Source organism: Hemiscyllium ocellatum, chromosome 1 (assembly GCF_020745735.1).
Source record: "Hemiscyllium ocellatum isolate sHemOce1 chromosome 1, sHemOce1.pat.X.cur, whole genome shotgun sequence".
Lineage (NCBI taxonomy): Eukaryota > Metazoa > Chordata > Chondrichthyes > Orectolobiformes > Hemiscylliidae > Hemiscyllium > Hemiscyllium ocellatum.
In genome coordinates this window covers 40,822,187-40,836,973 of record NC_083401.1, presented here as the reverse complement: position 1 = coordinate 40,836,973, position 14,787 = coordinate 40,822,187, and the positions used below count along the sequence as shown (strand labels likewise).

General features: G+C 40.9%; 1 protein-coding gene and 3 non-coding genes across 5 annotated transcripts; all 4 read left to right on the top strand.

Moving 5' to 3' along the window:
• Positions 1–1,066: 1,066 nt before the first annotated feature.
• LOC132821097 (small nucleolar RNA SNORD58) lies at positions 1,067–1,132 on the top strand. Its single transcript, XR_009645292.1, has one exon. It is a non-coding gene; the product is annotated as a small nucleolar RNA SNORD58 (small nucleolar RNA).
• A 67-nt stretch (positions 1,133–1,199) lies between these two features.
• Positions 1,200–10,072, top strand: rpl17 (ribosomal protein L17). Of its 2 annotated transcripts, XM_060849731.1 has the most exons (6): positions 1,200–1,306; positions 1,386–1,426; positions 3,192–3,326; positions 5,755–5,853; positions 7,211–7,402; positions 9,971–10,072. In XM_060849731.1, the coding sequence occupies exons 1-6, from the start codon at positions 1,267–1,269 to the stop codon at positions 10,016–10,018; spliced, it is 555 nt and encodes a 184-aa protein (XP_060705714.1). In that variant the 5' UTR covers positions 1,200–1,266; the 3' UTR covers positions 10,019–10,072. The 2 variants fall into 2 exon arrangements, with proteins under 2 accessions (XP_060705714.1, XP_060705730.1); XM_060849747.1 differs by lacking the exon at positions 1,386–1,426 and having other exon boundaries at positions 1,254–1,306.
• LOC132821091 (small nucleolar RNA SNORD58) lies at positions 4,362–4,429 on the top strand. The gene has a single exon (XR_009645291.1). It is a non-coding gene; the product is annotated as a small nucleolar RNA SNORD58 (small nucleolar RNA).
• LOC132821101 (small nucleolar RNA SNORD58) lies at positions 9,712–9,775 on the top strand. The gene has a single exon (XR_009645293.1). It is a non-coding gene; the product is annotated as a small nucleolar RNA SNORD58 (small nucleolar RNA).
• Positions 10,073–14,787: the final 4,715 nt, after the last annotated feature.

Here is a 14,787-nt window from a genome sequence, read left to right as displayed (position 1 = left end):
ACTAGATATGCTGGAGTCGTTTTCCTTATAGCAGAGAAGGTGGGGGATTTGGTTGAGTTATGAATGGCAGAGACAGGGTAAATAGGGTATATAGATAGGGGAAACACTTTTTCCTTAAGAGATGGGTCAATGATCAGGCGCACAGTTTTAAATTAAGAAACTAGAGGGGATTTGAGGATAATTTTTAAACCCAAGGGATGTCGGTATCTAAAAATCGCTGCTTTAAAAGGTAGTAGACAGGAACTCCTAAAACATTTAAGCAGTATTTAGGTGAGCACTTCAGTCCACTGTGTGGTTTCCCAGGTGTTAGTTGTTTGATGACAGATACAGATATGATGGGCTGAAGGGCCTATTCACGCGCGGTGTCATGGGAACTCTCGCGAGATGAGCTTTGTGATTTGGGTTCCCGTGAGCCTCTGGCTCTCTTTTTCCCTGTTGGCGTGTGGAGGTGAGTTGGGATCAGAGAGAGCTGCGAGAAAGGTGGTAGACAATCCGCTGCTAATCTCAGACATCCGAATCGTACATACCATATGTTCACTAACAATGGTTACACAGGCTGATATCCAACAGTGTCGGCTTGGTATTACCATTTGAATCCGTATTGAATGTAAAAGATGGAGCTGGTTTAAAAACTGCAGAACCCAAGCGGGCAACAAAATGGCTGCCTGGACGTACCGGGACGGAGTCGCGGTGAAAAATCTTCGTCTTCGGAGTTTTAATGTTTTGATTTGAGTTTATTTCGTGTTAGTGCTGCTGAAATTACATTTGTTGGACTAACATATAGCTGCGGAATGTCGTTGGAAGCAGGGCTGGAGGTGCCTGTTTCCGCTTTAAACCCACACGGGCATCGACCACAAGAGGCCTGCAGCCTCCTATTCCACAATATTGGCGCAATGTTTGCGTTGGAAGAACTATAACACGTCTGCGACAACCTGGTTTATAGTTATAAGTTAAATAAATTCATCCCATTTGAGTGTACTTGGATTTCTGCCTACCTCGTGTAAGGGTGGGTTTTAGTCCATAAATCTTCTTTACTTGTGCCTTGAAACTGGCTTGTATAATGTGGTTGCAATGATGACTTTCTTAGGACACCTTTGAACTAATCATGAAAGTACTTTGTTTTCTGAGCTTCCACATGTGGGCCTGTACTGAATTGGCAATTGCATTTTCTGGCAGAAATTCCATGGGCAACATTCCTTTTAAAATGCAATTTACACAATAAAGTTAATTTGAATTTGTTTAATTTTTCTTCCTAGTTCTCCGAAAATGGTTCGTTATTCGTTAGACCCAGAGAACCCCACCAAATGTAAGTAGTTTACTTCTATTTTTACGTTCATTCCATTTGTAATGTTAAGTGATTTACCTCCCTTTTGTATTTTCTACAGCATGTAAGGCAAGGGGTTCGAACTTGCGAGTACACTTTAAGGTAAGTCTTGGGTCTTATTCTGAAACTCTGGCTCATTAGATTTAAGGGAAAATTATCAGTGAGCAAATGAGAGAACATTTGTAGCTTATTTTGTAGATGTGTTTAAAAGCAGAATGTTCTTTTTTGGTTTGGATTCATCTTGTTTGATTAATTGAAAGTTTTCTTATCCTCGTGGCCATTCCATCCCTGTCTCTATGATATCTTCAAGTTGTTTGAGAATTATTGATTTTTAATGCTCTGTTGTTGGTAGTTGGATAATTAACTCCAATGGCTCTCCAACCCACCCCCCAAACCTCTTTCTTTGGAAGGCAATTCTAAAACTGTGATCAGAGTTTTGGCTTTCTGTCCTATTATTGCCCTAGGTTTAATATTACCTGGAAGTTTTGTGGGGCCCTTTGGCTCTGGCAAGTTCTAGTTCAGAATAAAGTGTTCTGCATTCACCAGCTGCATTTTTCCAACTTCCTCATTCCCCCCCTTCCCCCCCCCCCCCCAATCTTATCTCAGTCCTAACCCCCTTGGACTCAGCACCACCTTCTTGACCTGCAGTCGTCTTCCTGACCCCTCTCCCTCACCTTAACCTCCTTCCACCTATCGCATTCCCAATGCCCCTCCCTACCTTTTATCTTATAGCCTGCTCGGCACACCCTCCTCATTCCTGAAGAAGGGCTTATGCCCAAAACGTTGATTCTCCTGCTCCTTGGATGTTACCTGACCTGCTGCGCTTTTCCAGCAACACATTTTTCAGCTCTCATCTCCAGCATCTGCAGTCCTCACTTTCTCCTCCTGTATTGTTTTGCTAGCTTAGAATTCATGTTGAATAGAACTGAATTTTACTCATCTAATAGTAATATGGACTAATATTAATTCTAACACATACGATAAGAGGTTACACCTGAAATGTTGACTTCTCTGCCTCCTGATGCCACTTGGCTTGCTGTGTTCTTCCAGCCTCTAGTTTGTCTACCCTGGTTAAAGATTCGGCAGTGTTAATTCTTTTCCCCTCTCTGCCTTATTGGCAGGATCAAATGGGAGGAGGGGTGGGAACAGAAGCTGGTGATTCAAGCTGCTCTGCTATTCCAGATCATGATTGTTATATAAGGATGCTATTTCTATATCCTTGATGTCACTAACTAAAAATCTATCAATGTTTCTGGTTTGGAGAATTCCAAAGATTCGCCATAATACTTAGGACTAAGATTTTGCCTTTTATTCCAGGAATATGGCTTCTGGTTGTAAACCCTACAGTGTCTACTTTGAGTCTATTGTCTGTCCCTTTTGAGAAATTCAAGTTCTTTGAAATGAACTTAATTGTCTAAACTCTGGAGAGTACAGGCACAGTTTCCTTAATCCGGTCTAACAAGACAGCCCTAGCCCCCCCCCCCCCCCCCCCCCCCCAGGGATACGCCTGATGAATCTGCTGTCCCCTCTGGCAGATGCATCTCAATAGTTCTGTTATGTAAATGATGTATTTATTTGTTCATGCTTGATCTGGTTTCCTGTTCATTCTGGAATTGACCTTTAATGTCCTGGCAGCTGAGGAGAGCAGTCAACACAGGAGTAGCAATATGGATTATGCATCGTTCTTCCATCTGTTGGGAAGGGAATAGTTACCATGTTAAAATCTCCAAAAAGTGGTTGCAGCGGTTACCATCTTGACATTTCTGTAATGTCCATGAAGTAATATTGTTTATAGAGTGGTCAAATTCAGAAATCTTGACACATTGAGAGTTAGTTTAATCTGTAGCCAAAGATATTCTCTTCCTAGAATACTCGTGAGACTGCCCAGACCATCAAAGGCATGCATATCCGCAAGGCAACAAAGTTCCTGAAAGATGTTGTGATCAAGAGGCAGTGTGTCCCTTTCCGACGCTACAATGGTGGAGTTGGCAGATGTGCTCAAGTGAGTTAAAAGTTTGAGAAAGTGAGTCAAATATTTAGGAGGATGAAATCCACGATAAGCTGCCATCCAGTTTATCTAAAGCAAGGTTTTGCTGTCATTTGCTGGTTTGAACATATTTTCCTAGCTTCCCTTGCACTGATTTTTGTTTACCCTTTCCTGTGGAAGTAGGCCCTTCAGCCCAACAAGTCCACACCAACCTGCTGTACAAGTATCACAACCATATCCATTACTGTACATCTTACCCTGACTAATGCACCTAACCTACACATCCCTGAGGACTATGGGCAATATAGCATGGCCAATCCACCTGACCTGAATGTCTTTGGATTGTGGGAGGAAACCAGAGCACCTGGGCAAACCCTCGCAGACGTGGGGAGAATGTGCAACCTCCACACAAATAGTCATCCTAAGGTGGAATCGGACCTGGATCCTTGGCGCTGTGAGGCAGCAGTGCTACCAACTGAACACTGAGCTGCCCCTCAAGTATCCTAAATTATTCTAATCCAATTTGCCAGCACTTGGCCCATATCCCTCTAAACCATGCCTATTCAAATACTCGCCCAGTTGGGTGTAAATTTTAGCTAGTTTGCTTTGGCAGCTTAAAAGTGAAAATTACAGTATTTAGAGGTACAAATCAATGTACATATGTTGCGATTCATTGTATTTCTGAAACAAAAGTTGCTGGAGAGATTTATCAACTGGGTGGGTATTTGAATCGGTGGGGTTTGGAGGGGTATATGGGCCAAGTGCTGGCAAATGGGGCTACAATAATTTAGGATAACTGGTGGACAGGAAGAAGTTGCACTGAAGAATCTTTGTGCTGTACATCTCTGGTTCTTAAATTTGGCAGTGTCTTGGGGAGAAATTAGAGTTAACATTTTAAACCTGATGACTTTGTCCAAATGGATTCAACCATTAACTTTGTTTTCTCAGCTGCCAGACTGCTGAGTTTCTGCCAACAGTTTTTATTTCAAATCTGCAGCACCTATAGTTTTTTGTTTTAGTGTTCTGCACTTCTGACTTCCCAGAATGTGGTTGCAATGATGACCATCTTAGGACACCTTTGGAATAATCATGAAAACAATGGTCTTGTTCTGAGCTTCCACATTGTGGTGTTCGAAGTGAGCTACTGGATGGATTGAGGATTGGCTGTCTGACAGAAGGCAGAGAGTTGGGATAAAAGGTTCTTTTTCGGAATGGCAGCCAGTGACAAGCGGTGTCCCGCAGGGTTCGGTGTTGGGGCCACAGCTGTTCACGTTATATGTTAATGATCTGGATGAAGGGACTGGGGGCATTCTAGCGAAGTTTGCCAATGATACGAAGTTAGGTGGACAGGCAGGTAGTACTGAAGAAGTGGGGAGGCTGCAGAAGGATCTAGACAGTTTGGGAGAGTGGTCCAGGAAATGGCTGATGGAATTCAGTGTGAGCAAATGCGAGGTCTTGCACTTTGGCAAAAAGAATACAAGCATAGACTACTTTCTAAACGGTGAGAAAATTCGTAAAGCCAAAGTACAAAGGGATCTGGGAGTGCTAGTCGAGGATTCTCTAAAGATAAACATGCAGGTTGAGTCCGTGATTAAGAAAGCAAATGTAATGTTGTCACTTATCTCAAGAGGGTTGGAATATAAAAGCAGCGATGTGCTACTGAGACTTTATAAAGCTCTGGTTAGGCCCCATTTGGAGTACCGTGTCCAGTTTTGGTCCCCACACCTCAGGAAGGACACACTGGCTCTGGAACGTATCCAGTGGAGATTCACACGGATGATCCCTGGAATGGTTGGTCTAACATATGAGGAACAGCTGAGGATCCTGGGATTGTATTCATTGGAGTTTAGAGATTAAGGGGAGATCTAATAGAAACTTACAAGATAATACATGGTTTGGAAAGGGTGGACACTAGGAAATTGTTTTCGTTAGGCGAGGAGACTAGGACCTGTGGACACAGCCTTAAAATTAGAGGGGATCAATTCAGAACTGAAATGTGGAGACATCTGTTCCACCAGAGAGTGGTGGGCCTGTGGAATTCATTGCCACGGAGTGCAGTGGAGGCCGGGACGCTAAATGTCTTCAAGGCAGAGATTGATAAGAATCTTGATGTCTTGAGGAATTAAGGGCTGTGGGGAGAATGCGGGTAAGTGGAGTTGAAATGCCCATCAGCCATGATTGAATGGCGGAGTGGACTGAATGGCCTTACTTCCCTTCCTATGTCTTATGAGTTTAATGGAAATGTCTACTCTTCACAAAAGTCACGTTCAAAGTAGGTTATTGAAACCAGATATGCAAATGCAGTCTGTCTAAATTTTCTGTTGAAAGTTATTGCTAATTTCTCGATTGTGACTTGATATTCATTTTCTTGTGAAAGTCAGTTGTTTGATTTTTGTCTATTTTGGGTGTATTGTGGAATTGATTGCTATTTGTTGTTTTTAAGGCTAAGGCCTGGCGATGGACACAAGGTCGTTGGCCTAAAAAAAGTGCAGAGTTCTTGCTGCACATGCTAAAAAATGCAGAGAGCAATGCTGAACTCAAGGTACGTGGTAATGTATCTTAAATATATAGATTTACGCACACCATCATTAGTAGAACTTTCAGAGGAAATGAAATCCTTGGTGTTGAAGGATGGGGGGGGGGGTGGGAGGTCTTGAAGCTGAGTTCTAAATTGACTGGAAGTGTGTAATGTATGTGATGTGGAAGACTATAGTAAATGGATGAGTATTTTGGGGTTTGGTGACCGCATCTGCTGCTGCATACCAGTTTGCATCGTGATTTATGCGCAGTTTTTAAGGAAAGTAGCTGTCCATAGATCCAACATCTCCTGCCTCTTTTGCTTTACACTGGGGGCAGATGTTGTGGCTAACAAAATGTCCCTTCCATTCCTGGACATGGTTGTTTATTTCATGAATAATCCCGTAGTGCTGACGTCATTAGCTATGTATATTGCTCTGCTTGCAAAATGTACTGGTCTCTTGGCTCAGTTCCTCTGCTATTCTATTGGACTGATGAAGGTGTCTTGCATTAAAATGCAAACTGTCACATTAGGTGTGTTCTGTACATTAGGAAGTTCTGAATATTTGAGGCTTTTTCAGGAACTGAAGAGCAAAATTTCAGCTAGGTTACTAATTGATTTTGATACATAACGTGGAAATTTTTGTTGCATTGAAGTAATTTTAACATAGTTACAATGATGACCATCTTAAGATACCTTTTGAATTATAGATGACAACAGTAATGTACTGTTGAGTAACCACTTGAGTAGGTCTGTGCCTGTTGTTCTGTGGATAGTATAACTGCAGCAGCCAGGATATATTTGTTATGGGAAGGGTCCATGGTGATGTTAAATTATGTAGGATGAAATGAGCAAATAGTAGTAGTTCAGGTTCTGCATCAGGTCAGCAGATTAAAAATGAACAATTATGCCAAAAGTATAATTCGTCAGCAAGGTGAGAATTTGGTCTACATCAATTGTGCATCTATTTCGAGTCCATCAGTGTGAGGAAATTACTGTCTTTTACTGCCACTGAAACATGTCAATATATCACTACATTCCCTCTTAAATTTGGGGCTCTGCATTTCTTAAGTGACTATTGACCTATTTTTTGGAAGTTTTCTGCTATGCTGCCTTATTGAAGTGAAATGTTGCTGTATAAATGGAATAGATATATAGTTACTTGGCTCAATGTTAACTCTGCTTCCCTCTACAGATGCTGCCAGACCTGCTGAGTTTCTCCACTTTCTATTTGTGTTTCTCTATGTGCTATTGTTGATTGAAAAACAAGTGAGTCACTTATTAAGTGATTAGACTAAATGTTTACAGAATTGAAGTTTGACCACTGCAGTGAGCTCAGTGGTGTGGGTATAAAGTTATTTATTCACAGTACTTTTTTTAGGGTCTGGATGTGGATTCTCTGGTGATTGAGCACATCCAAGTGAACAAAGCTCCTAAGATGCGCCGTCGGACTTACCGTGCCCATGGTCGTATAAACCCATACATGAGCTCACCATGCCACATAGAGATGATCCTCACTGAGAAGGAGCAGATTGTTCCAAAACCAGAGGAGGAAGTTGTTCAGAAGAAAAAGGTGATCCCTTGTTTTCTCCTTCTGAATTGAGAGAAAATGTCTAACAATTGAATCTTTGGCACTTTACTCACACTTTATATCCTCTTGATTCACGTCACCAAGCTACAAAAGTAAATTAGTGAAGAAGCTGGAAGTCTGAAATTATAGTAGAAGCAAATCATCTATGTTCCTGACACCAGAAGTTGGCATCTGCTCTGTCCTTGTGCACGATGCTACTAACACTTGTATATCTGAGGAAAACTCATGCACTTTCAGCGCTACAGTCACCACCTTATTGCTCCCTCCGTAGCTGCTCAATGTCTCCCTCTTGATCAAGGGTGGGTAAGCTGAAATGGTGCAGGGCATTGAGTGTTTGGGCCCCAGTGTTGGAAGTTGCCTATATTAATCTCAAGTTCTGATGAATTGATTTAAAGCATTTGTAACTGAAAATCTTCTAATACACTTGAATTGCTTGCCAGCAGTTATCTGTCATATCAGGGCAATGCCTGTGCCCCAATAGTTCGGGTAGCAGCAGAACAAGCAATGCTGGGATACTCAGTTCAGGCAGGTTTTGGGCTGGAACAGTTTAATGTGAGGTTGATGACTCAATCAGAATTGATCTAAAACAATTTATTTCTCTCTACCTACACAAATTTTACCTGATCTCAGTGACTACAGTATTTTCTGTTTTTCTTTCTCAGCAAACTTGGTTTTATTTTGTTTTAACTGCTGATCTTGATGTAGTTATTTGCTGCTTATTGGCTCTGAACTGGAAAGTAGGAAGGTATAAACCAGTTAGTATAGCAAGTCTTGTTGGGAAGAAAATATACAATCCCGAAGAGTCAGTGTGGGTATTTTGGAGGGTAAATTATGTAGGAGTAATTTGGTAGAGTTAGTTGACGATGTAACAGGAATTCTGTGGATGTAGAATGTCTGTCTGGACTTCCAGAACACAGGTGCTAGGTAAAAAGTTAATGCACTAGACTATATGGGATTGGGGTAATTTATTCTTTTGTCTAGAGGATTGGCTAACCAACAGAAAACAATTTATGGTATATGAGATTAGGTTACTTGTTGGGCCGAAGGGCTTGTTTCCACACTAAGTCCACGCTGACCCGCCGAAGCACAACCCACCCAGACTCATTCCCTTACATTTACCCCTTCACCTAACACTACAGGCAATTTAGCATGACCAATTCACCTAACCTGCACATCTTTGGATTGTGGGAGGAAACTGGAGCACCCGGAGGAAACCCACGCAGACACGGGGAGAATGAGGCGGGAACTGAACCCGTGTCTCTGGCGCTGAGGCAGCAGTGCTAACCACTGTGCCACCCCAAATTGGTAATTGGATATTTTACTAATTAGCAAGTTGTAACTAATGGAGTGTCACTGGGTTTGGTCCTTGAGTCCCCAACTATTTATGATCTATTTTAAAACCTGTATACAGGCAAGATATTATGTGAGAGATTATTGATTTTGATCAACAGAATAGAAAGCCAAGTTAACTGAATGAAGATAATGTTTGGAGTACTTCAGTGTACAGGGATCTGGGTGTCAGTGAATCTTCGTATGCTAATATATAGATACAGCAGGTAATAAGAAAAACAAATGGAATTTTGGTGTTAATTCTTGAAGGAATAGTGTGCACAAGTTGCAAAGTGTTGCTCTACTGTACCAAGGCATTAATGAGCCTGCATCTGGAGTATTAGGTACAATTTGATCTGTTTAATTGAGGGGTGTAGTTGGAGGCAGTTTAGAGGAGATTCACTAGATTGATTCCAAAGCTGGGGTGTTTGACTTGGGATTGAGCACTTTAGGCTTATGCTACTTTAGAAGGATGAGCAGAGATAAAATTGAAGTGATAAGATGCTGAAAGGATTTGACAAAGTGGACATCAAGATTGTTTACTTATGTGGGTTAATCTAGAATGAAAAGACAGTTTTAGGATAAGGATTAGCAGATTTAAAACAGGTGAGAAATTACTTGAGTTATGAATCTGGAATTAGTGCAGTAAATGCTGGTACATTGAATAAATTTAAGAGGCTAGAATTTTTAATTAGTAATGGGTTGAAAGGTTATGGAGAGCAAGCAGGAAAGGTGAAACAAGACCAAGGTGAGATTGACTGATTGTATCAAATGGTGGAGCAGGCTCAAGGGGCTGAAGTACACACTCCTGCTGTGTTTTTTATTTTCTGAATTCAAATGATTTGCATTAAAATCATAAGGCTGATATGCTGCTTAATATAATACAATGAACTACAGGTGCTGGAGCATCAAACAAACAAGTTGTTTGAGAATCTTTTTGATATGGTTGTTGAAATGTGTAGTTGCAGTGATGATCTTAGGACACCGTTTAGATGTTAACCATGAAAAATAACCAGTCTGAGCAACTGCATTCAGCACCATTTTCTACTCTAAATTTTGTCCTTCGGTTGCACAAAGATTTTTTGTACTAAAATGGACTGTTGTAGAGTAAATGAACAGTTATCAACTTAGTGTTACTCGAGTCCTTGTGTTATTTTGAGTGATGTCCTTAATTTCTTCTTGGAAGTGTAAGTAATTTCTTAGTGACTTTTCTCTTTTTAGGTTTCCCAGAAAAAGCTGAAGAAGCAGAAGCTTATGGCACGGGATTAGATTCTACTCATGTAGCAGCAATTTCTGTACATATAATAAAACTATTGGAAACCACTATTGTAGCTTGTTTGATTCTGTTCTGCTTTCGGAGGAGATGTCCAATGTGTCCTCATGAAGGTGAAAATGGTTGGTGAGGGCATTCTAGCTGGCATTCTGGAGACTTAAACTGTGTCAGTGAGTTTACAAGAAAGACCTTTCTCAGTTTAGTTTGCAAGAAGACTTTGGTGCAATTTAGGTGATGAAAAATACCCTGACCGAAAGTCGTACATGACTTGAAATAAATCTCCCATTTTCAGAGGAACCTTGAATATTGAATAATCTGGCAAGATCACAATCTCCTGATGCTTGGCTAAACAATGTTTTCAGGCATTCAATTAACCAAACTAAGTACTTCTCACCCATGTCCTCCAGATAATAGAGGTTCCTTGGTAAATGTGTTTTAAGAGAATGAGGGTGGGGGGAATAGAGTTCATTGGATAGTGAGCAATTGGGTAGGGACAACTGAGAAAAACATTAATCACTCAGGAATATGGGTATTGTTAGCTGAGGGTCAAGTCAGGGTGTTAAGTGACTTGGACTGAAATTTGTTGATGTCTTGGTGGGCATGCATTTCCTCTTGTAGGTACACTTGCTATAGTGTTGGTGCTGGAGGGAGAGTGAATATAGCTGAAAATGTGTTGCTGGTTAAAGCACAGCAGGTTAGGCAGCATCCAAGGAATAGGAAATTCGACGTTTCGGGCGTAAGCCCTTAATCAGGAATGAGGAAAGTCTGTCCAGCAGGCTAAGATAAAAGGTAGGGAGGAGGGACTTGGGGGAAGGGCATTGGAGATGTGAAGGTGGCAGGAGGTCAAGGTGAGGGTGATACCCAGAGTGTGAATATAGTCATTTAAGTGTGCTACTTAATCTTGGATGTTATCACATGTTTTAAGGTTTTGTCCCAAGAAATAGGTGGTGGCTCAGTGGTTAGCACTGCTGCATGACTGTGTCAGGTACCCAGGTTTGATTCCTGCCTTGGGTGACTGCAAACTCCACACAGACATTCTCCCCATGTCTGTGTGGGTTTCCACCCACCGTTCAAAGCTGTGCAGGTTAGGTGAATTGGCCATGATAAATTGCCCATAGTGTTGAGGAATGTGTAGGTTAGGTGCAGTAGTCAGGGTAAATGTAGAGCAATAGAATAGGGGAATGAGTCTGGGTGAGTTACTCTTTGATGTGGACCTGTTGGGCCAAATGGCCTGTTTCCACACTGCAGGGGTTCTACGATTCTAAGTTTCTTGAGTGTTGGACTTGTATTCCTCCAGACAAATAGGGAGTATGTCATCTCATTCCTGACTTGCACCCTGAAGATGGCAGACAAGTTTAAGGGAGTCAAGAGGTGAGTTGTGATGGGATTCCTTCATTCTAACCTGCGCAATATATGGCTAGTCCAGTTTTTGGTCAATAATAACCCCAGAAATGTTCAAAGTGGGTGATCTGGTAACCTAGTGTCATTACATATCAAGAGATGGTTATATTCTTTTGTTGGGGATGGGCATTGCAGGCACTTACGTGGCACCAATTTACTTGTTAGCTCAATCCTGAGGGGGAGAAAAATGCCTTTGTACCTGAGGTGCCTGAATGATGTTTATTATGCATTCCCACTTATAACAGTGGAGGGAAAGTGAAGCAGCTGAGTATGGTTGGGCATGGGAGCTTCAGTGATATGCTAGAAATTTTCAATTATTCATTTTTGTTGGAATTTTTCTAACTCTTGAGTTTTCCCATGATTTGCATTGACTCCAGTTTTGTTTGAGCTTCTTGAAGTTAATCTTGTCAAATGTGACCTTGGTGTCAAAGGCCTGTCTCTTTTCTGGAAGTAAGAGCTTTCAGTGTTAGAACAAAGGTCAGGAGTTAAATGGCCCTGGTAGAATTGAAACCAAGCTTCAGTGAACAGGTATTTGCTCAGCAAGTGCTGCCGGAAAGCATTGGTGGCGCCTCTCATCATCAAAGGTAGCCTGTGTTTAGATTGCTTGGGACTAGCTTTTGCAATATCCAGTGCCTCACCATTTCTCCGAAATATGTCAAGAAGGCTAGAATATGTGATGGAGTCCTCTGAGGGAGACTGAATTGGATCATCAGCTCTGAATTTTGATTAAGGTTGTTAGAAATGCTTAAATGATTAGAAATATACAGAATGGGAGATGCCATTCAGTCCAAAGATATGTAGTCTATAATCCCACTTTTCAAAGGCTGAGGTTGCCAATAACCGGACACACAATGTAGTGAATTCCAGACTTAACGCGTGCACTGATGTGCTGGTGTCCCAATTACTGAGATGGAGATATATTTGAAGTTGCTTACTCCAGTGAGTTCTCCAGCAGTATGCCATTCACAATTGAATGTGGCAAGACTGCGCAGGTTAGTTCTGATCTGTTAGTTATGGAATTATAGCTCTACATAATATTTGTTGCTTAGCGTTTGGTGTGTAAGTAATCCTGTAGCTTCACCAGGTTGGTGCTCAGCTTTAGTTGGTATTGCTCCATGGAATGCTGTCTTGTGCTTTTAATTGAACCAGGGTTGATCATCTAGCTTGATGGTAGAGTGCATGATGTGCCTTGCAATGAGGTTACAGATTGTATTGGAGTTCACTTCCACTGATGTTGATGGCCCACAAAATGTGGATGTCCAGTCTAGGGTTGCCTGATCTGTTTGAAATCTATTCCGTTTAGCGTGGTGTTATGACAATGGGTAAATCCCTCTGCTGACACAAGTTCATCTTGCTCTGTAATCTGTTAAATTTCGAGAGGCAAAGAACTATCCCAGAGGTCATATTTAAAGTAAAAAATTAACAATCTTAAATTTTTATGTCCAACAGAGAACATTGAACAACTATTTATAACTCCTTTCTCTCAAACTTATCTTTTACCTCCCACTCTACTAGTCTGACTACCTCTTTCTTTTTAAAAAAAACTGAATAAGATTTACAAAAAAAATCCTGTTTCAAAACCAGTCTGTTTTGTTTATTCTTTGTAGATTTTTCTAGGTCTGCTTTGGTCTTTGCACAAAATTCTTATGGACAGGTATGTTTCAGGAATATTTGGCTAGCAATCTCTACATGTTGGCTTTCTTGGCAGTTCTCAACCTAACTGTTCAAAATGTACATTTTTATACCTCAAAACATTGGTTCTTTTCATTGGTTTGATGTAATCAAAATAACATTCACATTGATTGGATTTTGGTAGCTGGAGCATAATTTCAACTGAGCAAGTTTGTTTTTGTTCCATGGAATGCAACTCCAGCTATTTGTTTCAATTAAGTGTTACATTTTTACCTTGTTCAGCACTCTGTGCTTTCGATCAGTCCTTGCTAGCCTCCTCTCTCAAAGGTACAATATACACATACACCTTCATGACACCTCCCCACTTCAGAAAAAAATGAACCATCATAATGAAAACATAACTAACTTCATTTTCCTCTCTGTTCCTTAACTACATTACCAGGACCTACATATGATTTTAATCTAAGGTCATATTATCATCATCTTTCACGCGCGCGCACACACAAATATATACCAATCTTAACTATACTTCATCAGTTAAATCTGTGATAAGAATATAATGGCAGATATGTTGTGACCTGCAACATGTACAATTTGTAAATTAACAGTCTAACAAGGACTCCAGAATAGTTTCATATTCTTGTCTTTAAAGCATTCCAAAAATGTACAAGGATTGTGATCAGTGTACACAACCATCTTCAACACATTGTTTTTGATGTATGTGTTAAAATGTTGTAAGGACAGTACTAAACTCAATAGTTCTTTTTTGATCATGGAGTATTTCCTCTGGTACATGTTGAGTTTCTTCATAAAGGAACCATCTAGCAGTTGAACCCATGGCAACTTTGAAAGGTCTCAAAGTTTGATGTAGGTAAAACTGGTGCAGTGGTTAATATTGCTTTTAAATGGTCGAACACCTGCAGGCATTGTTCTATTCACAGAAATTTTATATTTTTATTTGGCAAATCAGTTAACTGTGCCACTACACTGCTAAAGTTTGAAACAAACTTCCAATAGAAGCGCATAGTCCCAAGAATCAAAAACACCTCTTTCTTCGAGGTTGGTTGTGGAAATTCTTCAATGGCCTTTATCTTTGCTTCTGTGGGGTCAACTTTCCATGACTGATGTTATCTCCCAAGAACGTCGTCATCTCTGCTTTAACAAATTCAGTTTTGTTTAAGTTTACTACAGTTTTGCTTCTCGTAGTTATTCAAAGAGCTCTGACAACTCTACCATGTGATGTTTCCAGGACTTAAACATCACTACTTCATCCAAATTGACTATAGTTTGTTAACCCGACCACAACTCTGGAATGTGGTGGGTGCGTTCTTCATTCGAAAGGGCTTCACTTTGAACTGATATAGCCCATTTGGGGTTACAAATGCAGAAGTTTCTTTTGCCTTCTCTATAAAGGTTCCTGCCAATAACTACGCAGTAAGTCCAAGTTGGTGACATAACTGGCTTATCAAACTTCCTCTGTACAGTCCTCCAATCTTGGTATTGGATAAGAGTCTGATTTTGTGACCGTGTTGACCACCTGATCATCCATGCCAAATCGTAAAATCCCGTCCAGTTTGGGAACTAATAATTGGCGAACTCCACTCACTCTTGCTCGGTTAAATGATATCCTCGATGAGCAAAGCTTCCACCTCCTTCTGGGCCTGTCTGGTTTTGAAAGGATTAAGCTGATAGGGGTGTTATTTTATTGGAACAGCATTTCGTACGTCTACTT